Below are 26,432 nucleotides of genomic sequence, written 5' to 3' on the forward strand. Positions count from 1 at the left end.
CCAGCTAACCCTCGCTGTATTTGTTATCACTGTTACACACAAACATGTCTTGTCTCTCTGTCTATTTATCTGCCTATCTGTCTGCCTGTCTGCCTATCTGCCTGCCTGTATGTCTCTGTTTATGTCTTTCTGTCTGCCTGGAGTATATGTATATCGCACTCCTTGAAGAATTGTGTTATGACATCTGTTATCGGGTTGAAGACATTTGATAAATGGGTGCTCGGGGAACCCTGGCTTTATTTGTTGTCACTGATACACAAACATGTTTCTATCTATCTATCTGTCTATCTATTGGTCTGTCTATCTTTGCCTGGAATTTTTGGGTTATCCTAGGTAATTTACACAATGTATAATAACTGTACTTATATGTACATGTGAGACAGAGATATAGATAAACAGAGATATAGACAGATAGAGATATAGACAGAGAAACAGCCAGAGACAGCCAAAGCAAGCCAACCGGCCAGCCTGCCGAATATATGAGAACATTAGAAAGAAGGAACACTGCAGCAGGCCTACTGGCCCATGCAAGGCAGGTCCATGTCACCCTCCACTCCCTCTGGCTTAGACCAATGACCAACCTAGTCAGGTCACATCCATTGAAGGAAGGAGCATGACATCAGACCTAGTAGCACAAGCTAGTCAGGTCCAACTCACACCCACCCACACTCACTCATGTATTTATCTAACCTGTTTTTACTTTCCTCTTAAAATGGGAGTGTTAATGTGACATGGCATCAGTGAATCCCTGGTGTTTGCCCTGCTATTTTCTCTAGCTGGCACTCAGTTGAGCTGGTGCTCCCACAAGGTACTAAGTGCTCCCAGATTTTATTAATAGTGCGCACACTGAGTGAACAGACCCATTTTTTCATGTCTAGGCGACTCAAGCCTATTGTGCCAAATTTTAAGGAATGAAAAATTAAATGTTGATCTGCGTTTGGAGCTCTACGCGTGCAAACGTAGATCTACGTTTGGACAGTTTAAGGGTTAAAAACAGTCTTCTTCCTACCGCTTCCTCCTTCCTCCTCCTCATCCTTGTCCTTGTCTTCATCCTCCTCTTTATCCTCATCCTTATCATCATCATTATTCTCCTCCTCCTTCCATCCCTCCCTTCCTTCCTCCCCTAAGATGACAGGTGAGTCTTACAAACTTGTACCTTACATTCAGCATACACTTTACTATCTTGTACCTTACATTCAGAATACACTTTACTATCTTGTACCTTACATTCAGCATACACTTTACTATCTTGTACCTTACATTCAGCATACACTTTACTATCTTGTACCTTACATTCAGGATACACTTTACTATCTTGTACCTTACATACAGCATATACTTTACTATCTTGTACCTTACATTCAGCATAAACTTTACTATCTTGTACCTTACATTCAGCATACACTTTACTATCTTGTACCTTACATTCAGCATATACTTTACTATCTTGTACCTTACATTCAGAATACACTTTACTATCTTGTACCTTACATACAGCATACACTTTACTATCTTGTACCTTACATTCAGCATATACTTTACTATCTTGTACCTTACATTCAGCATACACTTTACTATCTTGTACCTTACATACAGCATACACTTTACTATCTTGTACCTTACATTCAGCATATACTTTACTATCTTGTACCTTACATTCAGCATATACTTTACTATCTATCTTGTGTGCTTTAATACCTCTTATTCCTGAACCATTAGTTTACTGGTTTATGAGATCAGGTCTGAGACTGTGCCTGCCACTCACCCAGCAGTCTCTCCAACTATAAAAATATATATATAGAGTTCCCTTCTTATTTTATCTTTTATCCTCTGTATCTGTGTTAATTTTAGCCATCTGCCCAGTGTTATTACACATTTATGTTTTGAATAAACAATTAGTAGTGTGCAATAAGATCACAGTAAACACATGATATCATAAGTCAAGCCGAGCCCTACTTATACAGCAGGTTAGGTTCCAGGCTACTGCCGTACAGGAGAGCCCCCACTTATACCACAGGTTAGGCTCCGGGCTACTGCTGTAGAGGAGGGCCCCACTTATACAGCAGGGTAGGTTCCTGGCTATTGCTTATAGTGAGTGGTAAATATATTTAAGTATTTTGAATAAATGAAGAATAGGTATTAGTGAATTGCTGTAAAATGATGTGTTGTAAAGTGAGACTTTTGTGATTTCTGACATTATCAGGTCCTTCATGATGAGAGAAATCACAAAAGTACTTGGAATTTCACTATTTTTTCACAATGTTTTGCAATTAGTAATGTAAGAAAATAATTGTAATGACAGTAAAATGCTGTTATTGTTTTTTTTCAGGTATGATTTCTATATCATTTGTGCACCGCATGTACCAGCTGTGGACGAAAAACCCTCTAACTAACAGATGGTGGGCCTCCAGCGTCTTTGTTGTGTAAGTTGTATGTTACTGTTGTGTAGGTTATATACTACTGTTGTGTAAGTAATACATTTCTGTTGTGTGTTATACACTACTGTTGTGTAGGTTATTATACACTACTGTTGTGTAAGTTATTATACACTATTGTTGTGTAGGTTATTATACACTACTGTTGTGTGTTATACACTACTGTTGTGTGTTATACACTACTGTTGTGTGTTATACACTTCTGTTGTGCTTTATACACTACTTTTAATAATAATAATAAGAATACAGCCTCTCCTCACTTACCAAGTAGTATTCATTTACCAAGAACTCGGGGTTACGACAGGCTCTCTGACGAGTTGTTATTGTATACTGTACAAGAACTTGAGTCATGAATGGGCAGCGCAGCATCTCGACATCAAGCATCTTAACCCTTTGACAGTTGTAAGCCCATTTCAGAAACTGTAATTCTGTGTTGCAAAATTATTGAAAAAAAAAAAAAAATCTTACGAAATGATAGAGAATCTTTTCCCAGTGGTAACAACACTAAAAGTATGAAATTTGATCGAAAACTTGTGGAATTACATTCCCGTGAAGTTAGCAATCTTGGCGATATATACGCATCAGCGATTTTGTCGAATTTGAGCCCTATTTTCAGCCAATTCCATTGTTCCAGTTGACCAAACTCATAGCTATTTCTTTAGAACTCCATTTTTTCTATCAGCTGAGTACAAGAAACTGCCCATTTACCAATTTCAACTACTCAATAAAGTGGTCAGAAATTGGCAATTTGGCCAATTTCATGCAAATTAGAAAAGATGCCAATTTCAAAATAGGGTCCAAAATAAACAATGCAGACATTCTTGGCACTAAAATAACATACCTTCTGTTCATTAGTCATGTCTCCAGGCCCCTCTTATATTACTCTTGCTTTCTATTTTGATTTTTTATTCACACAAAAAATAGATTTACTGTTATGCAGACTACTGCATTATTGTAAAAATGGTATAAATAATATCAGTGCACTAGTGAAAGAATATTAGACTCCCCAGTTGATGTGTATTGGATGTGTGGTGTGATTTGCTTGCTCTTGAACATTGGTAAAAATCGAACATTTCCGCTACTTTGAGCTCAGTTTCAAGGTTGTTTTCATCGTGAAACTAATCAAAATCATCTCTATTTCTGTAATATGTTTCCTATTCTATCAAAGGAGACCAAGAAAACGAGAATACAACCATAAATACTATACGAAAATACACCTCAAAGTCGGCATTTTAATCCAAAAACACGGTCGGAGTTTTTTTTTTCTCATTATGCACTGCGTGCTGCAGGATTTTTTTTATACAGTGCACACTGACCACACAGACCCATTCTCTTACATGTGGGTCTACCAGCTTTCTCCTCCTGGATTTGAAGCCACTTGAATTTTTGAATGATGGTGAAAGTTTTTCTTTTTCGGGCCACCCTGCCTTGGTGGGAATCGGCCAGTGTGATAATAAAAAAAAAATACACATCTGAAACACTGGCTCGTAAGACATATATATACGGCCGAAACAGTCAAAGAGTTAAGGAGGCGATGAACCTTTTTTTAGTAATAAAAAAATTGAAATTGAAAAATTATGGAAAACAATGTTTTCTTACCAGTAAATAGTACATAATTCTGGCAACATGTTGATGGCATCAGCTTGTTTCTATCATATTTCTAAGTATGTTTTTCCACAAATATAATTTTTTTTGTTCTTGATGTCAGCAAGGGGACATGGTGGCAATTAGTGTTTTGTTTTGTTTTGTTACTCCAAAAATTACAATTTTTATGATTGTTTCATTCTAAATACTCTACATGGCAACTTCTGTGAAGAGAGCGGTGATGTTGTCCCTCAGTAGCCTGGAAGCTGTCAACAACTTATATTGTCTCCTTTATTTTAGCTTTAAAGAACTACCTTAGCTCAAATTTTTTACATTTGTTAAAATAACTCAGGTGCTATTTTATAGCTTTAGAATATATACTTTGTCTTATACTTAATTCTAACTATAGATTCACTATAAATCTTATGATAACAAGCATTGATCCTGATACTAACCTTTTATTGAATGACTTAAATGAATCACAGCAGAACAATCAAAGGCACTTCTCAGAGCCAACAGAAACATAACTATCTTTAACTACAATATCAGATCTTTAAGTAAACATTACGATGACCTCATAGCATTACTAAATTCCCTGCATTCCAGTATATCCATCATTACTCTCACCAAAACCTGGCTAAAGCCTGATACTACAGATGTCTATGCCATACCTGGTTACACAGCCATACACAACTGTAGGCCAGATCAACAAGGGGGTGGCACAGCTATGTACTACTCAGACCAACTAGAATATATTACTTAAACTTGCACAAGGGATGAACATGGGGAATATATAATAGCTAAATTCAAATCCAGATACCTACAAAAACCTCTCACAGTGATAAACATCTGCAGAGTACCACAGTCAAACATTAGCCATTTTAGTGAAAAACCTAGGAAGTATGATAACTGATGCACGCATGAACAAAGATCACTCACTACTCTCAGGTGACTTCAATATAAATCTCCTGCAAGACCAGGACCCACACGTTACTGAATTCACAAACACTATGAGTAACTGCATGTTGCTACCAGCAGTAACAAAACCTATAAGAGTTACAGAGACTAGTGTTTCCCTACTGGACCACATCTGGACCAACACCATATCCCCTTCAAAATCAGGCATAATCACAGATAATACCACAGACCACCACCCTACCTTCCTCATCACAAACCTTGGCAAATTACCCCAAGACACTACTAAAGTCACTTTCAGACTTCACAATGAGGCAGCCATTAATAACTTCACAACAGCAGTGACAAACATTGACTGGCACACTGAGCTAGAAATCTATACAGATATTGACGAATGTATTAATAATTTTCTAAAAAAGACCCAATACCTTTATAACAAGCACTGCCCCAAAAAAACTAAACAGATGACAGCTAAGAGACTGAACAGTCCCTGGCTAACACCCAGCATCCTCAAATCCATAAATACAAAGCACCTATACGAAAAACAGTACAGAATGGGTCACATAACCAGAGACCAAACAAAACCTTGCTCGTCTATCCTAACCAGCCTGATAAGAAGGGCTAAAAAACTATTATGAGAACAGATTATCCAACTTACAAGGTGATATAAAAAAGACCTGGAAAACCCTATCAGAAATTCAAGGAACAAAAAGATACCACGAAATAGCGAAATTGAATTAACAAAACTAGATGAACCCCAACTCCCACCTACTGAAACAGCAGACTCAATAATTTCTTCTCCACTATAGGAAAAATCCTTGCCAATAAAATCCCAAGCTCAGATACCCCACCCAATGACTACCTCACTGGCAACTACCTGAACACATTGTTCCAAGCTCCGACTAACCCTACTGAAGTCTCCCTTATTATCAACACACTAAAAAACAAGACAGGAGATTTAAATACCTTACCACCCTTTATATACAAAAAAGCGTCACAAGTACTATCACCAATCATTGCAACGCTCTTTAACAAATCCATAGAATCCTCTACCTTCCCTACAATTCTCAAAATAGCAAGGGTCACCCCGATCCACAAAGGAGGAGACCAAACAGCCTTGAATACCTATAGGCCAATATCTAACTTACACCCTCTCTCTAAAATCTTCAAAAAATTATTTCATAAGCGAATCTATTCCTACCTCATTGCCCACAACATACTCAACCCCTGTCAGTTTGGGTTCAAGCCTAATAAAAATACTAATGATATTATTATACACATCCTAGAACACATATACACTGCAATAGAGAAAAAAGAAGTCCCACTGGGGATCTTCATAGACTTACGTAAAGCTTTTGATACAGTTGACCATGACTTGCTCCATATAAAATTGTCGCACTATGGTATAAGAGGGCACTCCCTCAACTACCTTAAGTCTTACCTCAGCAACAGAAGCCAATATGTGTACACAAACAGGGCAAACTCTTCAGCACAGCCAATTACAGTTGGTGTCCCACAGGGAAGTGTTCTAGGCCTTCTTCTCTTTCTCATATACATAAATGACCTACCAAATGCATCGCAACTACTCAAACCCACACTATTTGCAGATGATACTACATACATCTTCTCTCACCCGAGCCCAGTCACGCTAGCCAATACTGTAAATACTGAATTACAGAAAATATCTACCTGGATGAGTACTAACAAACTTACTCTAAACATTGACAAAACCTACTTCATTCAGTTTGGTAACAGAGCTACAGATGTCCCTCTTAACATAATGATAAACGGATCACCTATCACAAAACTCACAGTGGGAAAATTCTTAGGAATACACCTTGATAATAGACTTAAATTTCAAACACATGTACACCAAATTTCCAAAAAAAATTTCCGAGACTGTAGGCATGCTATTGAAAATACGGTACTATGTTCTACAGTCAGCCCTCCTGGCCCTTTTTCACTCACTTATTTACCCCTTTCTCACCTATGGAATTTGTGCATGGGGCTCAACAACAATAAACCATCTCAGACCACTAATCACCCAACAGAAGGCTGCAGTCAGAAAGATAACAAATTCCCACTACAGACAACACACTCCACCAATACTCAAAACTCTAAACCTACTCACAATACAAAACATCCGTACTTATTATTGCACCTGCTGCATACATAGAACACTTAACTCTGACATAAACCCTCCCCTCAAACATCTCCTTACAACCCTTAACAGAACACATGACCATAACACAAGGCTCTTTGATGTTCCTCGTGTCCATCTCACGCTATGCAAAAACTCAATGCACATAAAAGGCCCTAAAATCTGGAATTCATTACCTGTGAATATAAAAGAAACACTGTCTGTTTATAAATTCAAGTCTCTTCTCAAAAATCACTTACTCACCCACAACTAAATAAATACTGAATAATTGTATCTCATAAATTGTATCTCATATATGTATCTCATTATTGTATCTCATAAATGTCAACCTGTGACCCAATCAAACTTTGTTACTATTTAACTTCATTACCTAACAGAATACTCCATTCTACTAATTACACAGCAACACAGTAAATGACCATATGACCTGTCTTTGTAATACTCATTTGTACTAAATTGTTATCTGTTTTACAATAATTTTTGTACCACTGAATATATCATTGCATAGTTAATCTTAAGTTAATTTTTAAGCCTGCCCATAATACTCTGCATACAAGGGGCTTTGGCATGCTGCAATTTAAAAATTATATTCCTTGTACTTCTCTGTATCATGTTCAAATTAATAAATAAATAAATAAAAATAAATAAACAGTTTACAAAGGTAATGAACTCCAGGTAGGTCTTGTCACAATCATGACAAGTTACAAAGGTATTTACAGAGGGGATTCCCCTTCCAAACAATAATACACCTCCATCATCTTCCCTCCTCCCATCTCATCACTCATCGATAAATTTTCAATAAAGGTAGGTGTCAGTTATTCTTCATGTATTTATTCTTCATGTTTCATTGTTTTCTGTGCAGGAAATTGTGTATTTCATGTGAAATTTTTTTTTTAATACTTTTGGGTGTCTGGAACGGATTAATTGGATTTCCATTATTTCTTATGGGGAAAATTAATTCGGCTAACGATAAAATCGGTTTAGGACAAGCTCTCTGGAACAGATTAAAATTGTTACCCGAGGGTCCACTGTACTATCAATAAATGCTATCTACCAATCATATTTATTCCAGAATAATATTAGGTACAGTGGAACCCCGGTTTTCGTCTTTAATCCGTTCCAGAAGGTCGGTCGAAATCTGAAATGGACAAAAACTGAAGTAATATTTCCCCTAAGAAATAATGTAAATCCAATTAATCCATTCCAGACCCCTAAAAATATTAACAAAAAATACATTTTATAGAGAATAACTATAGTTTTACACTCAGAAAACAATGAGAAATAAATATAAATGACTAATTTTAATGGATAAATGAACATTTAAATCATTATTACATACCTTTATTGAAGACTCTTGTTGGTATATGGAAGAAGGTGGAGGAGGGGAGAGGGAAGAGAGGTTATTGTTTGGAAGGGGAATCCCCCTCCATAAGATCTTCAGGTATCAAAACCCTATCCGGGGCTGAAGTTAGCCTATCCTTCATAGGCTTGTGTCCTGGCAGTGCCTTTTCTTCCTGTGTGATGTAGGTTCTCTTTGGTATTTTCTTCCAAAAGAGGCCTGTTTTGTTACAATTGAACACTTGTTGGGGAAGGAATCCTTCAGCCTCTACATACTCCTTGAATTCATCAACGAATTCTTTGACTGCACGTTTGTCTGAACTTGCAGCTTCACCATGCCTTTCCACACTGCGTATGCCACTTCACTTCTTGAATCTGTCGAACCAGCCTTTGCTGGCATTAATTCACTAACAGCAGTACTCATTCCAGGCATTTTCTTTACAAGATCCGCACGCAGCTGCCCTGCCTTTTCACAAATTATCCCCTTCACAACACTATCTCCCATTAACTGTTTTTCATTGATCCACACCAACAACAACAACTCCACATCTTCAATTGTTTGTGATCTCTGTTTCATTAACATATTTACCCCTTTTGCAACATCAGCATCCTTGATTTCTACTTTCTTCACCAGGATGAAACTGATTCTTGATTTGGACTTGCCATACATCCTGGTGAGCTTGGCCACACATACGCCACTTTCGTATTTTGCTACAAGCTCTTTCTTGAATTCTATCATGTTTCTCACCTTCTTTACCTAAGGGCTGGCACTAGGGACTTTCTTTGGCCTCATGGTGGCTTATTTCGCAGTCGCACTCAATAAATAAGCACAAAAAACAATGGATTATTACGAAATGTTTCAGATGAACGCATGGAGTATTGCTCACTGAACAAGTGACAGAGGCAGACTGAGTTATGTACGTGTGAGCGGGAGCATCCCGGGCAGGCAGATGCGTCTGATACAGACAATTTCCAAGCGGAGGTATGAAACCCGGGGTATGAAACCAGATGAAATCCGGAGTTCCACTGTGTAACACAAATAACATAGAAGCATGATAAAGATGCCTAAATTAATACAGCAGACCATTGTTGAACGTGGTTTTCTCTTGCACGTTTTGATTATAGCATGATTGAAGAATTGCTGCATATTTTTGTTCAACACTTCGTAAAATTAGTTTAACACAGCTGCGGGAGGGGAAAAAATTTTGAGCGTGCAGTCGCCCGCCGGGCAGGATGGTCTGTGGGTTACACCATTGAGTCAATGATGATACTCGGGAAGGTCACTGTGTTTATTTATATTCATATTTTCTTATTTTCATTGCCATTTGTTAAATCTGCCAAGCAATCATAGCACCCAGTAAACATACAAGTCTTCCCGCAAGTGACAAGAAAAGGTTTAACTGTCAGACCATTGATAATAATAATGATGGAGTTCTGTTCCTAAGACCACATTGGTAAATGAATTCATCGCTAAGCAGGGAGCATAGTATAATGGTAGTGAGCGTGTCAACCATCTTTGATATTGTTTTAATGTCACCTTTGCACCATTTATAACATTTTTAGTACATTTTTAAATGTTTACACAGTATTATTTTATTATTTGTTAACACATCGGCTGATTCCCACCAAGGCAGGGTGGCCCGAAAAAGAAAAACTTTCATCATCATTCACTCCATCACTGTCTTGCCAGAAGAGTGCTTTACACTACAGTTTATAAACTGCAACATTAACACCCCTCCTTCAGAGTGTAGACACTGTACTTGCCATCTCCAGGACTCAAGCCCAGCCTGCCGGTGTCCCTGAATCCCTTCATAAATGTTACTTTGCTCACACTCCAACAGCACGTCAAGTATTAAAAACCATTTGTCTCCATTCACTCCTATCAAACACGCTCACACATGCCTGCTGGAAGTCCAAGCCCCTCACACACAAAACCTCCTTTATCCCCTCCTTCCAACCTTTCCTAGGCCGACCCCTACCCCGCCTTCCTTCCACTACAGACTGATACACTCTTGAAGTCATTCTGTTTCGCTCCATTCTCTCTACATGTCTGAACCACCTCAACAACCCTTCCTCAGCCCTCTGGACAACAGTTTTGGCAATCCCTCACCTCCTCCTAACTTCCAAACTACGAATTCTCTGCCTTATATTCACACCACACATTGCCCTCAGACATGACATCTCCACTTCCTCCAGCCTTCTCCTCGCTGCAACATTCACACCCATATAAGAGTGTTGGTAAAACTATACTCTCATACATTCCCCTCTTTGCCTCAAAGGACAAAGTTCTTTGTCTCCACAGACTCCTAAGTGCACCACTCACCCTTTTCCCCTCATCAATTCTATGATTCACCTCATCTTTCATAGACCCATCCGCTGACACGTCCACTCCCAAATATCTGAATACATTCACCTCCTCCATACTCTCTCCCTCCAATCTGATATCCAATCTTTCATCACCTAATCTTTTTGTTATCCTCATAACCTTACTCATACCCTATCAATCTCTGCAACTTCTCTTCAGAATCTCCCAAGAGCACAGTGTCATCAGCAAAGAGCAACTGTGACAACTCCCACTTTATGTGTGATTCTTTATCTTTTAACTCCACGCCTCTTACCAAGACCCTCGCATTTACTTCTCTTACAACCCCATCTATAAATATATTAAACAACCACGGTGACATCACACATCCTTGTCTAAGGCCTACTTTTACTGGGAAATAATTTCCCTCTTTCCTACATACTCTAACTTGAGCCTCACTATCCTCGTAAAAACTCTTCACTGCTTTCAGTAACCTACCTCCTATACCATACACCTGCAACATCTGCCACATTGCCCCCCTATCCACCCTGTCATATGCCTTTTCCACATCCATAAATGCCACAAAGACCACTTTAGCCTTATCTAAATACTGTTCACTTATATGTTTCACTGTAAACACCTGGTCCACACACCCCCTACCTTTCCTAAAGCCTCCTTGTTCATCTGCTATCCTATTCTCCGTCTTACTTTTAATTCTTTCAATAATAACTCTACCATACACTTTACCAGGTATAGTCAACAGACTTATCCCCCTATAATTTTTGCACTCTCTTTTGTCCCCTTTGCCTTTATACAAAGGAACTATGCATGCTCTCTGCCAATCCCTAGGTACCTTACCCTCATCCATACATTTATTAAATAATTGCACCAACCACTCCAAAACTATATCCCCACCTGCTTTTAACATTTCTATCTTTATCCCATCAATCCCGGCTGCCTTACCCCCTTTCATTTTACCTACTGCTTCACGAACTTCCCCCACACTTACAACTGGCTCTTCCTCACTCCTACAAGATGTTATTCCTCCTTGCCCTATACACGAAATCACAGCTTCCCTATCTTCATCAACATTTAACAATTCCTCAAAATATTCCCTCCATCTTCCCAATACCTCTAACTCTCCATTTAATAACTCTCCTCTCCTATTTTTAACTGGCAAATCCATTTGTTCTCTAGGCTTCCTTAACTTGTTAATCTCACTCCAAAACTTTTTCTTGTTTTCAACAAAATTTGTTGATAACATCTCACCCACTCTCTCATTTGCTCTCTTTTTACATTGCTTCACCACTCTCTTAACCTCTCTCTTTTTCTCCATATACTCTTCCCTCCTTGCATCACTTCTACTTTGTAAAAACTTCTCATATGCTAACTTTTTCTCCCTTACTACTCTCTTTACATCATCATTCCACCAATCGCTCCTCTTCCCTCCCGCACCCACTTTCCTGTAACCACAAACTTCTGCTGAACACTCTAACATTACATTTTTAAACCTACCCCATACCTCTTCGACCCCATTGCCTATGCTCTCATTAGCCCATCTCTCCTCCAATAGCTGTTTATATCTTATATATAAGGGACTAAAATTAAGTTATGGTAAACAAGTTAAATGGACAGATAGTCACTATGAAATAATATTGGTTTAGGAGTAAGATCTGATTTGTAATATTAAATAAGTTGAGCAATTTATTGCACAATAAAAAGTAAAAAAAATATGAGGTAGTTGGTACTAGCTAGCAAAAGATAGTTTTGGGACTTGCAAAAAAGTAATTGGAATATACACTAATTGCAAACACAATAAAAGGTGACTAAAACAAGTAGTGGTATACAAAATTAAATGGACAGGTAAGAACGATGAATAATATTAATTTGGAGTAAGATTTGACTTGTAACACAAAATTATGAGCAATTAATTGCAGTAAGAAAGAAGTATAAAGTACTGGAGGTAGTTGGCATTAGCTAGTGATGAAAAATAAAAAATAATAATGCACAATATAATAGTAACGTACATTATATGTACCACATGTATATATGTATTAAAAGCACTTATCTAATCTGTTACAGAAATGTCAGCTTTTCTAAGGAAGGTAGAGAAATCATGTTCGTTTGAGATGGTATATTGTTGTCCTGTTGATGTTTTCCTTACTAGTATTTTCCCATCTCGCGTGAAACACTGATGTATTTTGTTTTCCTGTTTAAGTTTTCTCACCCTGAACAGAAGGTTTTGACGTTTTTTTGGTAGACACTCATTTATGTACACTCCATTTTTCATTGTAATTGCTGATTTAATTAGGTCCTTTGTTTTATCGTATGAATGAAGTCTGATCATTATACTGTGTTTACTTCCTGGTTTTCCTAGCAAACGTGTTTCTTTGATTTCATTGTTTTACACGATGACTTGCACGTGGTCCTTTATTAACCTGATAGCAGTTTCTTTGCACTGTGCTTGGGTTATGTTACTAGGAATGTGTGGACTGTTTATTATAACTGCATCAGACAACTTGTCTTGTTCAGTTTTGTCATCTTGGAAATCAAGATATTCATTTAGTCGAGTGTGCATGTTCTGATTCCAGTCCTTGATTGCTTCTTCGACCTTCATATTTATTGTTGTTATTTGTTCAGTGTGACTGGCTATAGCTGCTTTCAGAGTATTTTCTGTGTCAACACTTCCCGATGTAATCTTCTCTTCAAGGTTTTGGATCTTGTTTTCGAGGTTGGTTATCTTGGATTCACGTCGCTCGAGTGTTGCTTTGATATCTTTGATTTCGTTTTCTAGAGCAACGATGTAGTCCTTAATATTGTCAGGAATAATCATACCTGAGTTATCATGGGTGAATCCTTTGAAGGGAGTGGAGTTGGAGGGGGAGTCAGCCTTGTTTGTTGTTGTTGTTCCCTGGGTGGCAGTGGTGAGGGGGGTTGATGATACACCGGCGTCCTCCTGGGTAGACAAGTTGAGTTCTAGGGTCCTTGCTGTTATTCTTTTATTATGATGTTGTTTCTTCTGCGATATCCTTTCATAGTATCACTGAAGTAGATACTGTGTAGCAATGGAGGAGAAGGCTTGTTTTCTCAGAGCTTGGGTTAAGTGGTTGTCTGGCAGCGGAGGCAGTGTTTGGGTTAGCAGGGCTGTCTTCCTTAGATCTTCTAATTTTGTCAAGATTTGGGTTACATTCTTAGTATTCTTGGGTCATTTTGTGGTCTACGTGGGTTCATGTAGTTGTACTTTCACTTAGGCCATCACAAGTTTTGATGAGCGATGTTTTTTTTTGAGGAAGAAGAGCTGTTAGGATGCCGCTGCTGTCGATCAGCCATGGTTTAGCTGCCTCTGATAATAATACTTGTGGACCTGTGTGGTAGTCGGGTGGATGGACAACATTACGTTTTCTCTGTTCAGCCATCAGAGAAAACATGTATGAATCTGTGTTTGGCCCAGCCACTCCCCCACTCCACTTTTGTTTACAATTTTCAGCATGAATTATTCATTACTTCTACCTTCGTTTATGATGCCATCTAAAGGTAGTTGTTACAAATGATTAAATTCAGTGAACAAGGCATGTTGATGTTAATAATATGGCTTTCGGCCACAGTGTAGGTAGCCGGTAGGTGTAGCCCAGGTGGGCTACACCTACCGGCTACCTACACTGACTTCCTACAAATAAATACTACTCACCTCTCTTCCTATATTAGGACTACACATATTTTAACCCTTTGCCAGTGTTTCAGACGTATATATACTCAATAATTCTAGCGGCTTCAAATCAAGCGGAAGAAAGCTGGTAGGCCCACATGTGAGAGAATGGGTCTGTGTGGTCAGTGTGCACCACATAAAAAAAATCCTGCAGCACACAGTGCGTAATGAGAAAAAAAAACTGATCGTTTTTTTGGATTAAAACGCCGACTTTGAGGTGTATTTTCGTATAGTATTTATCAGTGTATTTGCGTTTTCATGGTCTTAGGTGATAAAATGGAAAACATATTACAGAAATAGAGATGATTTTCATTACTTTGACGATGAAAACGACCTTGAAACTGAGCTCAAAATAGCGGAAATGTTCGATTTTTACCAATGTTCAGGAGTAAACAAATCACACCACACGTCCAATACACGTCAACTGGGGAGTCTAATATTCTTTCACTAGTGCACTAATATTATTTATATCATTTTTACAATAATGCAGTAGTCTGCATAACAGTAAATTTTGTATTTTTTTGTATGAATAAAAAATCAAAATAGAAAGCAATAATAATATAAGAGAGGCCTAGAGATGTGACTAATGAACAGAGGATATGTTATTTTAGTGCCAAGAATGTCTACCTTGTTTATTCTGGACCCTATTTTGAAATTGGCATCTTTTTTAGTTTGCATGAAATTGGCCAAATTGCCAATTTCTGACCACAATATTGGGTAGTCCAAATTGGTAAATGGGAGGTTTCTTGTACTCAGCGGATAGATAAAATGTTGTTTTAAAGAAATAGCTATGAGTTTGGTCAACTGGAACAACGGAATTGGCTGAAAATAGGGCTCAAAGTCGGCGAAATCGCCGATACGCATATGCCGCCTAGACCGCTAACTTCGCGGGAGCGTAATTCCATGAGTTTTCGACCAAATCTCGAGCTTTTGGTGTCATTACCATTGGGAAAAGATTCTCTATCATTTCATAAGAAAAAATATTTTTTTTTTTTTTTTTTTTTTTCAAAAATTTAGCGACATAGAATGACAGTTTCAGAAAGGGGCCTGAAACAGTCAAAGGGTTAAGGTAAATAATGAGCATACTGTATGCGTATTTTATTTCTCTGGGATGTTTTAAATATTGTATATTAAGTATGAGACGGGGAGCCAGGGCTACCTACACCTGGGCTACCTGTACCTGACTTCCTACAAATAAGTACTACTCACCTCTCTCCCTACATTAAAATTACAAATACTTTAAGATGTATTTTACTTTGTGTGTTTTTAATGCCTAGTTCTATTACTAACTTAATATAATTTAGTGTAAACTTGTTGTCTGACATTTATATGCATTTATAAATGGAAAAAAATGGCGTTCTGCCTTCCGGCGATGTCTGCTTTCCGGCGACAGCCTGGAACCTAACCCGCCATATAAGTGGGGCCCTACTGTATATACAACCGAAACAGTCAAAGGGTTAAGGCTCCATTCTCATGCTTCAGCTTAATATCATTCCAGACCATGGAGCTGAACTCTTCTCCAGGCTGAGGGACTGACCACCTCAAATACTATTTCTCCAGGGTTGTGGGATTAATTACAGCATCTTCATTTCACTACTACACTTGCTGAAAAAGCCTACTGTGTAGACAAAATGTTTCATCAATAAAGATATGACATTCTGGCAGGATAACACTACCAGTTGCATCAAAATTGAAAGGATGTGGCACAAATGTTGCACATAGGTTAATATATAGATTTTTTATATTTCCTTAACCACTTATGGCCACATTTTGTCTCAAAGCCACTAAACTTGCAGTCATCATCACTTTCCTTCTAAAAGGGGAGTGTTAATAAGACATGTCATTAGTGAATCCCTGGTGTTTGCCATGCTGTTTGTTCTAACTGACACTCAATTGAACTGGTGCTCTCACAAAAGACTAAGTGGTCCTAGATTTTTTTAATACTGCACACACTGATTGTTAAGACTCATTTTATACTGCCTAGGCCTATCAGGTCTCTAGCACCAAATCTGAAGGCAGGAAAAATAGCACGTTGATCAGTGTCATGAATGCTAACAATAAAACGTAAATCATTGGTTTGACAGTTAAAGATGACGTAGGACTTGGACACAGACATGGTATAAACATCTGCACTAACAACTCGTATTTTGGAATATCCATAGAATATCGATAGAAAAAGGACAGCACAAACCTAACTCCTCCAATGTTGTTGGAGTTATATAGGGCTACTGACAACATTGCTGCCTCTGCTGCCACCTTTACCACCACTATGTATTGCTTATGCTTTCAGTGGTGCTTATACACCCAACAACAACAACACAACACCATTTGTGACATACATAATGACACATTTTACTCATTCTAGAGTACATGTCACATTTCTATGTTATTTACCCTTTCAGGGTTGGTGCCGTACTAGTACAGCTTACACGCCAGGGTTGGTGCCATACTAGTACGCGTAAATTCTAGCTCCTTCAAATCTAGCAAGAGAAAGCTGGTAGGCCTATATATGAAAGAATGGGTCTGAGTGGTCAGTGTGTGCAGTATAAAAAACTCTTATATCATGCAGTGCATAATGATAAGATAAAACAGCGACCGTGTTTTTGGTTTAAAACAGCAAATTTGCAGTGTACTTTCGTATGGTATTTATGGTTGTATTCTAGTTTTCCTGGTCTCATTTTATAGAATGGAAGACATATTACAGAAATGACATGATTTTGATTGGTTTCACAATGAAAAGTACCTTGATATTGAGCTCGGAGCAGCAGAAATGTTTCATTTTTGCCAAAGTTCAAAAGTAAACAGATCATGCCATGCATCCAATACACATCAACTGGTGAGTCTAATATTCTTTCACAAGTGCACTGATATTATTTATACCAGTTCTACACTAATGCAGTAGTCTGCATAACAGTAAATCTTCTATTTTTTGTGAGAATAAAAATTCAAAGTGGAAAGCAAAAGAAATGTAAGATGGGCCTGGGGACGTGACTAATGAACAGAGAAAATGTTATTTTAGCGCCAGGAATGTCTGTCTTGTTTATTCTGGAACCTATTTGGAAACTGGCATCTTTTGAAATTTGTGTGAAATTGGCAAAATTGCCAATTTCTGACCATTGTATTGGATAGTTGAAATTAGTAAATGGGTGGTTTCTTGTACTCATTCGATAGAAAAAGTGGAGTTCTGGCGAAATAGTTATGATTTTTGTTGACTGGTACATTGGAATTGGCCGAAAATAGGGCTCAAAGTCGGCAAAATCGCAGATGCATCAACATCGTCGAGACCACTAACTTCGCGAGAGCATAATTCCCGAAGTGTTTAATCAAATTTCATACTTTTTGTTGTCATTATGATCAGAAAACGATTATCATTTCATAAGAAAAAACAATTTTTTTTTTTTTTTTTTTGAAAAATTTTCGACCTTGAAAACAAGTTTAGGAGAGGGCCTCTCGATGCTGAAAGGGTTAATATTGTTTATTATGTCATATTAGATGAATTATGTTAGATAAATAAGCTGTGGAGTTGATATTAGTGTTGTATTGAAGCACATTGTCCTGTCTCCAATAATAAACTCGCCTCCCTCTCCTCTCCTCCGAGTCTGTCATACACCAACAAAAGTCTTTAATAAAGGTAAGTGTGATGTTAAATGTTCATTTATACATTTTATTAGTGCTTTATATTTATTTGTCATACTTTTCTGCATGTAAATCTATAAGCTAAAAAAAATTTTTTTTTTTAATACTTTTGGGTGTCTGAAACAGATTAATTGATTTACATTATTTCTTATTGGGAAAATGGTTTCAGGTTTTGCTGATTTCCCTTTTCGCCAGTCTCTCTGGAACAGATTAAACAGGAAAACTGAGGGTCCACTGTATATCATATTTCAAATGTTTAACCACAACTCAAAACTAAATTCCTTTATAAGGGTAAACCATAACTCAGAATGTTATGGGTGTGTGTAGAGGTAGTGAGCAAGTTAGTAGTAGTCCAGGATATCATAAATTGATGTAGACTAGTTTGTGGTTTATTGAGAAGGTAGATTCTCCAGGCAGACAGAGTAAGGGTGAGTCTAGAGCTGTGTCCAAGGGGGAAAGAGGTGATGTCTTCAGGGTAGCTGTCGTGAGAGTGAGGGAGACGCCTGGAGGCACAGGCTCACTCCAGCCTTGGCCTCCTGGCGGGGGCTGTCGGAAACAGGCCTAGCAGTCATTATGAAATTACAGGGTAGGAATACCATAACAAAAAATATCATGACTCTCATTACTCAAGGGGCGACTGTGTAGTGTTACAGCTGGGGTAATGTTTACTCTGACCAGCAGGTGGCAGTACCTATTGGGCTCAAATTTCACATCAGCATTTAATTTTTGCCATCTTGCGTAGAAGTGCAATATAATTAACCCTTTGACTGTCGCGGTCGTATATGTACGTCATAGGAGATACCGTGTTTGACGTATCTATACGCATAAATTCTAGCGGCTTCAAATCAAACAGGAGAAAGCTGGTAGGCCCACATGTGAGAGAATGGGTCTCCATGGTCAGTGTGCACCATATAAAAAAAATCGGGGAGCCAGTGGTGCATTGTGGGAATACCATTTCAGTCGTCCTTTTTCAGCATGTCTAGCGGTAAGAGATATGTGACTTCCCAGCAAATCTGGGACTCTTCTCTTCCCAAGTGATGCTCTAAGACAGATGGAAGTGTCAATGAAGATCAATTCATGATTTCGAGGAGTTTGAGACCAAATGCAATGGAGGAGGAGGAAGAAGAGGGGGAGGAGGAGGAAGAGGAGGAGGAGGAGGAAGAAGAGGAGGAGGAAGAGGAAGAAGAGGAGGAAGAAGAGGAGGAGGAAGGAAGGAGGAAGAGGAATGAAGGAGGAGGAAGGAGGGAGGAGGAGGGAGGAGGAAGGAGGGAGGAGGAAGGAGGGAGGAGGAAGGAGGAGGGAGGAGGTGGAAGGAGGGAGGAGGAGGAAGGAGGGAGGGAGGAGGAAGGAGGGAGGAGGAGGAAGGAGGGAGGAGGAGGAAGGAGGGAGGGAGGAGGAGGAAGGTGGAAGGAGGAGGAAGAACAAGAAGAAGAAGAAGAAGAAGAAGAATAAGAATAATAAGAATAATAATAATAATAACACCTAATACCTAATAATAATAATATGTAATAATATGTTCCCTTGAGGCATGAAAACAGTTCACCCCATGACAGTGACAAGATAAGGGGAGATAACATCTGATAAGAGCTGACCTTTGATGAGCGTAAACGAGGGTGGAGGGAAGGGGTCAGCTGTCCATCTGTCAAGAGCCAGGAGGAGGAGGAGGAGGAGAAGGAGGAGGAGGAGGAGGAGAAGGAGGAGAAGGAGGAGGAGGAGAAGGAGAAGGAGGAGGAGGAGGAGAAGGAGAAGGAGAAGGAGAAGGAGGAGGAGGAGGAGGAGGAGAAGAAGATGACGACGAACAAACATTTGTCTGTCTGCCAAACTCACTGTCTATCCGTCTAGCTCTGTCTCAGAGAGAGCCACAAGACTGTGTCATCATCACGTTTACTCACATCTTCAAGCAGGGTATAGCACTTTGTCTGGATTTTTTGGGTTATCCTAGGTAATTTACACTATGTATAGTTGTATTTATGTGTACCTGTGAGACAGAGATAGACAGAGAGAGAGAAAGAGAGACAGATTGAAAGAGATAGAATGAGGGAGAAAGATAATTAGATAGAATGGAGGGGGAAGCAGCATCGGACCCCATTGTTTTGACAGGCGGTAGGGGGAGTGAGTAATGAGACAATATGTCATTTAGACAGCTGTCGACTCCTGACTCAAAACAATTATAAGCCACACACTCGCACACAAGACAAGCTTGCTGAAGGGTGATAATAGCAGTTTTATGAAAGTATCTAGTGACTATATATGTGTATATATATATTATAGAAACCAGAAGCAAGAAGGGAAGGCAGGAATGAAGGAAGGACTAGATGAAAGGAAAGAAAAAAGTAATGAAGGACAGATGAAGGAATGTAGGAAGAGAGGTGGAATGCCCTCCAGGTAGCCTCCAGGTAGGAAAGGAATGAAGGAAATTAGGAAGGAAGGAATGATGACACACGACCATTTACCTAGGATAACTACATAACACAACTGCCTGCTAATACTTTGAAGACAACTGCTCAGAGGAGGTGTTTTGTCTTTGCACATAAAAAAAACTTCAACAAAAATGCGCACACACTGATTTTATGTGTGAGAGTGTAAAACACCATTTTGTATGACACCATGTTATATGTGTGTGGAGTGTAAAACACCATTGTGTATGACACCATGTTTTATGTGTGAGGAGTGTAAAACACCATTGTGTATGACACCATGTTTTATGTGTGAGAGTGTAAAACACCACTGTGTATGACACCATGTTTTATGAGTGAGGAGTGTAAAACACCACTGTGTATGACACCATGTTTTATGAGTGAGGAGTGTAAAACACCACTGTGTATGACACCATGTTTTATGTGTGAGGAGTGTAAAACACCACTGTGTATGACACCATGTTTTATGTGTGAGAGTGTAAAACACCACTGTGTATGACACCATGTTTCACAGAGTTCCACAAGCTACAGAACTTCTAGGAATATATTCAGTGACTGTATATTGGTATATATATTATAGAACAATAGTAATAAAAAATTTTTTGTATTGTTTGTTTTTGTAAACAAGTTTTGTAAACAATATATTGATAATTATGTTTGTGTGCTTATTGTGTTGTATACAACGAGTGTATATATGTACATTGCACCTTACTTTGGTCTCACAGGCCACATAAGTTATGTGAAAAATAAAATAGTGAAAAAAACAACAAACCTTCAAATACAAGTAAACTAAAGTTTACCGGGTGAGCGGCAGTCGCCGCTGTTGCCATACGCGGCTCATTTTCTGCAAACTTCATGCCTCTATATCTCGGTAAGTACTGATGGGAAAATTTTTTTGGGGGGACTAAAACAATCAGAAAAATAAACTTAACATTTTCATAAGAAAAAATTATTTTTTTTTTTTTCGAATATTTTGCGACACCAGGAGACACTTCAAGATTGGGCCTTTCGACAGTCAAAGGGTTAATACAGAAATTTGACTGTTAGTCACACATACATAACTTAAGCATTTGCATACTTAAAAATCAAATACAGCATTAGTAAAGCAATGACTTATTGGTTGATTGTGAATCACACACATATGACTTAAGTATTTGTATAGTTAAAATAAAAACCAGATACAACATTAGTAAGGTGATAACTTACAAGTTGACAGTGAATCACACATGTAACTTAAAGATTTGTATGGTTAAAATTTAAATCAGATACATCATTAGTAAGGTAATGATTTCTTGGTTAACTTATTGGCAGACAGTGAATGACACATGTGACTTAAGAATTTGAATAGTTAACCCTTTCATTGTCGAGACCCCTGCTTGCAAACTTGCACTCAGTGTTAAAGAATTTAAAAAAAAAAAAGAAATCTTATGAAATGATAATCTTTTCCCAATGGTAATGAAACCAAAAGTACAAAATTTGATGGAAAGCTTATGGAATTACACTCTTGTGAAGTTAGCAGTCTTGCCAAGTTGAGCATAATTTTCAGCCAATTTCATTGTTCCAGTTGATCAATCTCATAACTATTTTGCTAGAGCTCCTTTGGTAATTTGGCCAATTTCATACAAAATTCAAGGAAGGGCAATTTGAAAATAGGGTCCAGAATTAACAATGCAAATATTCCTTGGATTAAAATAACATTTTCTCTGTTCATTAGTAATGTCTCCAGGCTCCTCTTATAATATACTTGCCTTCCATTTTGGATTTTTATTCACACAAAAAATAGAAGATTTACTGTTATGCAAACTACTGCATTATTGTAAAAATTGTATAAATAATATCAGTGCATTTGTGAAAGCATATTAGACCCGCCAATTGATGTGTGTATTGGATGTGAGACGTGATTTGTTTACTCTTGAACATCAGCAAAAATCGAACATTTCTGCTAATTTGAACTGTTTTTCAAGTTACTACTTTCAGTCTGTAAACTTTTTAAAATTACCTTTATTTCTGTAATATACTTTCCATTCTATCAAATGAGACGAAGAAAACGAAAATACATCCATAAATACCATACAAAAATACACCACAAAGTTGCTGTTTTAAGCCAAAAGCACTGTCGCTGTTTTATTTTATCATTATGCACTGCATGCTATAAGAGTTTTTTATACTGCACACACTGACCACTCAGACCCATTCTCTCATATGTAGGCCTACCAGCTATCTCCAACAAGAATGGAAGTCACTAGAATTTTGGCGTAGCATTACGGGACCAACACTGGCTTACAAGCTTTAATATTACGGGACTGACAGTGAAAGGGCCAAAATTAAAATCAGATACATCATTAGTAAGGCAATAACTTATTTGTTAAAACAGTTTGTCTCATGTCTTTGCAGCTTGGTACTCCAGGTTGTGTATGGAAGTGTTTCATTGTCTGGCTCAAGAGAAGCATCCAGAGGTCCAGGTTTGAAGGACATCCCTGCGTGGCTCTGGTTGATGGCCTTCATATGGCCCTTCGTCCTCATTCCCCTTAATGAAGTCATCAAAAGAAGAGAAATTAGGTCAGTCAAGTTAGGGTTAATCAACACTGTAACTAGCATGTTGCATCAGGTATTGCACAAAAGCAGCAGGAAGTGAAGGTCTGCACGAGGATGAGGAAGTGAAGGTCTGCACGAGGTTGAGGAAGTGAAGGTCTATACGAGAGTGAGAAAGTGAAGGTCTGCACAAGGGTAAGGAAGTGAAGGTCTACACAAGGGTGAGGAAGTGAAGGTCTGCACAAGGGTGAGGAAGTGAAGGTCTACACAAGGGTGAGGAAGTGAAGGTCTGCACACGGGTGAGGAAGTGAAGGTCTACACAAGGGTGAGGAAGTGAAGGTCTACACAAGGGCGAGGAAGTGAAGGTCTGCACAAGGGTGAGGAAGTGAATGTATATACAAGGGTGAGGAAGTGAAGGTCTGCACAAGGGTGAGGAAGTGAAGGTCTGCACAAGGGTGAGGAAGTGAAGGTCTGCACAAGGGTGAGGAAGTGAAGGTCTACACAAGGGTGAGGAAGTGAAGGTCTGCACAAGGGTGAGGAAGTGAAGGTCTGCACAAGGGTGAGGAAGTGAAGGTCTGCACAAGGGTGAGGAAGTGAAGGCCTATATGAGCATGAGGAATTGAAAGTCTGTATGAGCATGAAGAAGTGAAAGTGTGTGAGCGTGAGGAAGTGAAAGTGTGTGAGCATGAAGAAGTGGGGTAAAGTCTGCACAGAGGGAAGAGGGGAACAAGTCTGCACAGAGGGAAGAGGGGAACAAGTCTGCACAGAAGGAAGAGGGGAACAAGTCTGCACAGAGTGAAGAGGGGAACAAGTCTGCACAGAGAGAAGAGGGGAACAAGTCTGCACAGAGTGAAGAGGGGAACAAGTCTGCACAGAGGGAAGAGGGGAACAAGTCTGCACAGAGAGAAGAGGGGAACAAGTCTGCACAGAGTGAAGAGGGGAACAAGTCTGCACAGAGGGAAGAGGGGAACAAGTCTGCACAGAGAGAAGAGGGGAACAAGTCTGCACAGAGTGAAGAGGGGAACAAGTCTGCACAGAGAGAAGGGAACAAGTCTGCACAAAGAGAAGAGGGAACATGTCTGCATAGAGGGAAGAGGGGAAAAAGTCTGCACAGAGAGAAGAGGGGAACAAGTCTGCACAAAGGGAAGATGAGAACAAGTCTGTACAGAGGGAAAACAGGAACAAGTTTGCACAGAGGGAAGAGGGGAATAAAGCTGCACAGAGGGAAGAGGGGAACAAGTCTGCACAGAGAGAAGATGGGAACAAGTCTGCAAAGAGGGACGAGCAGAACAAGTCTGCACAGAGGGAAGATGGGAACAAGTCTGCACAGAGGGAAAACAGGAACAAGTCTGCATGGAGGGAAGACGGGAACAAGTCTTCACAGAGGGGAGACGGGAACAAGTCTGCACAGAGGGAAGACAGGAACAAGTCTGCACAGAAGAAAGAGGGGAACAAGTCTGCACAGAGGAAAGAGGGGAACAAGTCTGCACAGAGGGAAGAGGGGAATAAATCTGCAGAAGAAGTGGGGATAATTTCTTGAGACTGACATTTCTTTCTCATTATTAGTGAATTAATATTAGTGAATTATTATTAATGAATTATTATTAACAAATCATAATTAGTGGATCATGATTAGTGAATCATTATTAGTGGATCATTATTAGTGGATCATTTTACTGGATCAAAATTATTGGGTCATAATTTTTTTTTCAACAACCCGGCCGTATCCCACCAAGAAGAAAAAGAGTCTTTTTAATTTTAGTACAGTGGAACCCCGAGTATCAGCCACTTCGAGTTTCGACTGTTTTTTCAGCCAAATTTTGTCCCAAGTTTCGGCCGTTGCCCCGAGTTTCAGCTGTTGCCTTGAGTTTTGGCTGGCATACCAGATCTGTCCACCTGCCTGTGCTTGCGTGCCTCCCCACACAGGTGTCATGAGCCAGTCTAGCATTCTTTACCCTTGAGTGAACATTACCCTGCATGCTCATCCTGCCAGCCAGGCAGCCATCCATCCATCCAACCAGCCAGCCAGGCAGCCAGCCAGGCAGCCAGCCAGGCAGCCATCCATCCATCCAACCAGCCAGCCAGGCAGCCAGCCAGGCAGCCATCCATCCATCCAACCAGCCAGCCAGGCAGCCAGCCAGGCAGCCATCCATCCATCCAACCAGCCAGCCAGCTAGGCACCCAGCCAGGCAAGCAACCGGGCAGCCGAACATTTCACAATAAATTCATTGTGTTTAGTGCTTCTTCATTAATTTTGACTGTGAAATAAGCCACCATGGGCCTAATTTCCATGTTCCATTGTAGGGAAATCTTAAAGAGATGCCAGAAACAGTGCACTCTTGACAGTTATTTTGTGCAACAGGGGTCCAGTGACTCTCAAGCTGGTCCTAGTGGCATTAAAAGACAAAGAAGGGAAGTAACCCCACAGCGGGCTTTGATACCTGAAGTCCTTATGGAAGGGGATTCCCCTTCCAAACACTTTCCCTTCCAATGCACCACTCACTTTTTTTTCCTTCATCAACTCTCTGATTAACCTCAACCTTCATAAATCCATCCACTGACACGTCAACTCCCAAATATCTGGAAATATTTACTTCTTCCTTACTCCTCTCCAATTTGATATCCAATTTTTCATTATCTAAATCATTTGATACCTTCATCACCTTACTTCTTTCTCTTTTCACTTTTAACTGTCTACCTTTACACACTCCCAAACTCGTCCACTAACCTTTGCAATTTTTTTTAGAATCTCCCATAAGCACATTATCGTCAGCAAAAAGTAACTGTGTCAATTCCCATTTTGTATTTGATTTCCGATAATTTAATCCCACCCCTCTCCCGAACACCCTAGCATTTACTTCTTTTACAACCCCATCTATAAATATATTAAACAACCATGATGACATTACACATCCCTGTCTAAAACCTACTTTTACTGGGAAATAAGAACATAAGAAAGGAGGAACACTGCAGCCAGACTGTTGGCCCATACTAGGCAGGTCCTTCACAATCCATCCTGCTAACAGAATATTTGCCCAACCCAATTTTCAGTTCTACCCAAAGAACAAGCTTTGATAATTCTATTTACCCATGTGCAAGTCCCACTCAAATCCAACCCCTCTCATGTATTTATCCAACCTAAATTTGAAACTACCCAAGGTTTTAGCCTCTATAACCCTACTAGGCAGACTGTTCCACTCATCATCAACCCTATTTCCAAACCAATACTTTCCTGTATCCTTTCTAAATCTAAACTTGTCTAATTTGAATCCATTACTGCAGGTTCTCTCTTGGAGGGATATCCTCAAGACCTTATTTATATCCCCTTTGTTGATACCCATTTTCCACTTATACACTTCAATCATGTCTTCCTTCATTCTTCTTATAACAAGTGAATGTAATTTAA

General features: G+C 39.1%; 1 protein-coding gene across 1 annotated transcript in view; it reads left to right on the forward strand.

The window, feature by feature from the left end:
- Positions 1-26,432, forward strand: part of l(2)k05819 (transmembrane protein 94-like protein l(2)k05819) — a 429,313-nt gene that overhangs the window by 354,486 nt on the left and 48,395 nt on the right. The window contains exons 14-15 of the mRNA XM_070098525.1: positions 2,330-2,423; positions 22,889-23,053. Of these exons, the coding sequence (XP_069954626.1) occupies positions 2,330-2,423; positions 22,889-23,053 (259 nt within the window). The remainder of the gene's footprint in view (positions 1-2,329; positions 2,424-22,888; positions 23,054-26,432) is intronic.

Source organism: Cherax quadricarinatus, chromosome 62, assembly GCF_038502225.1.
Source record: "Cherax quadricarinatus isolate ZL_2023a chromosome 62, ASM3850222v1, whole genome shotgun sequence".
Classification (NCBI taxonomy): domain Eukaryota; kingdom Metazoa; phylum Arthropoda; class Malacostraca; order Decapoda; family Parastacidae; genus Cherax; species Cherax quadricarinatus.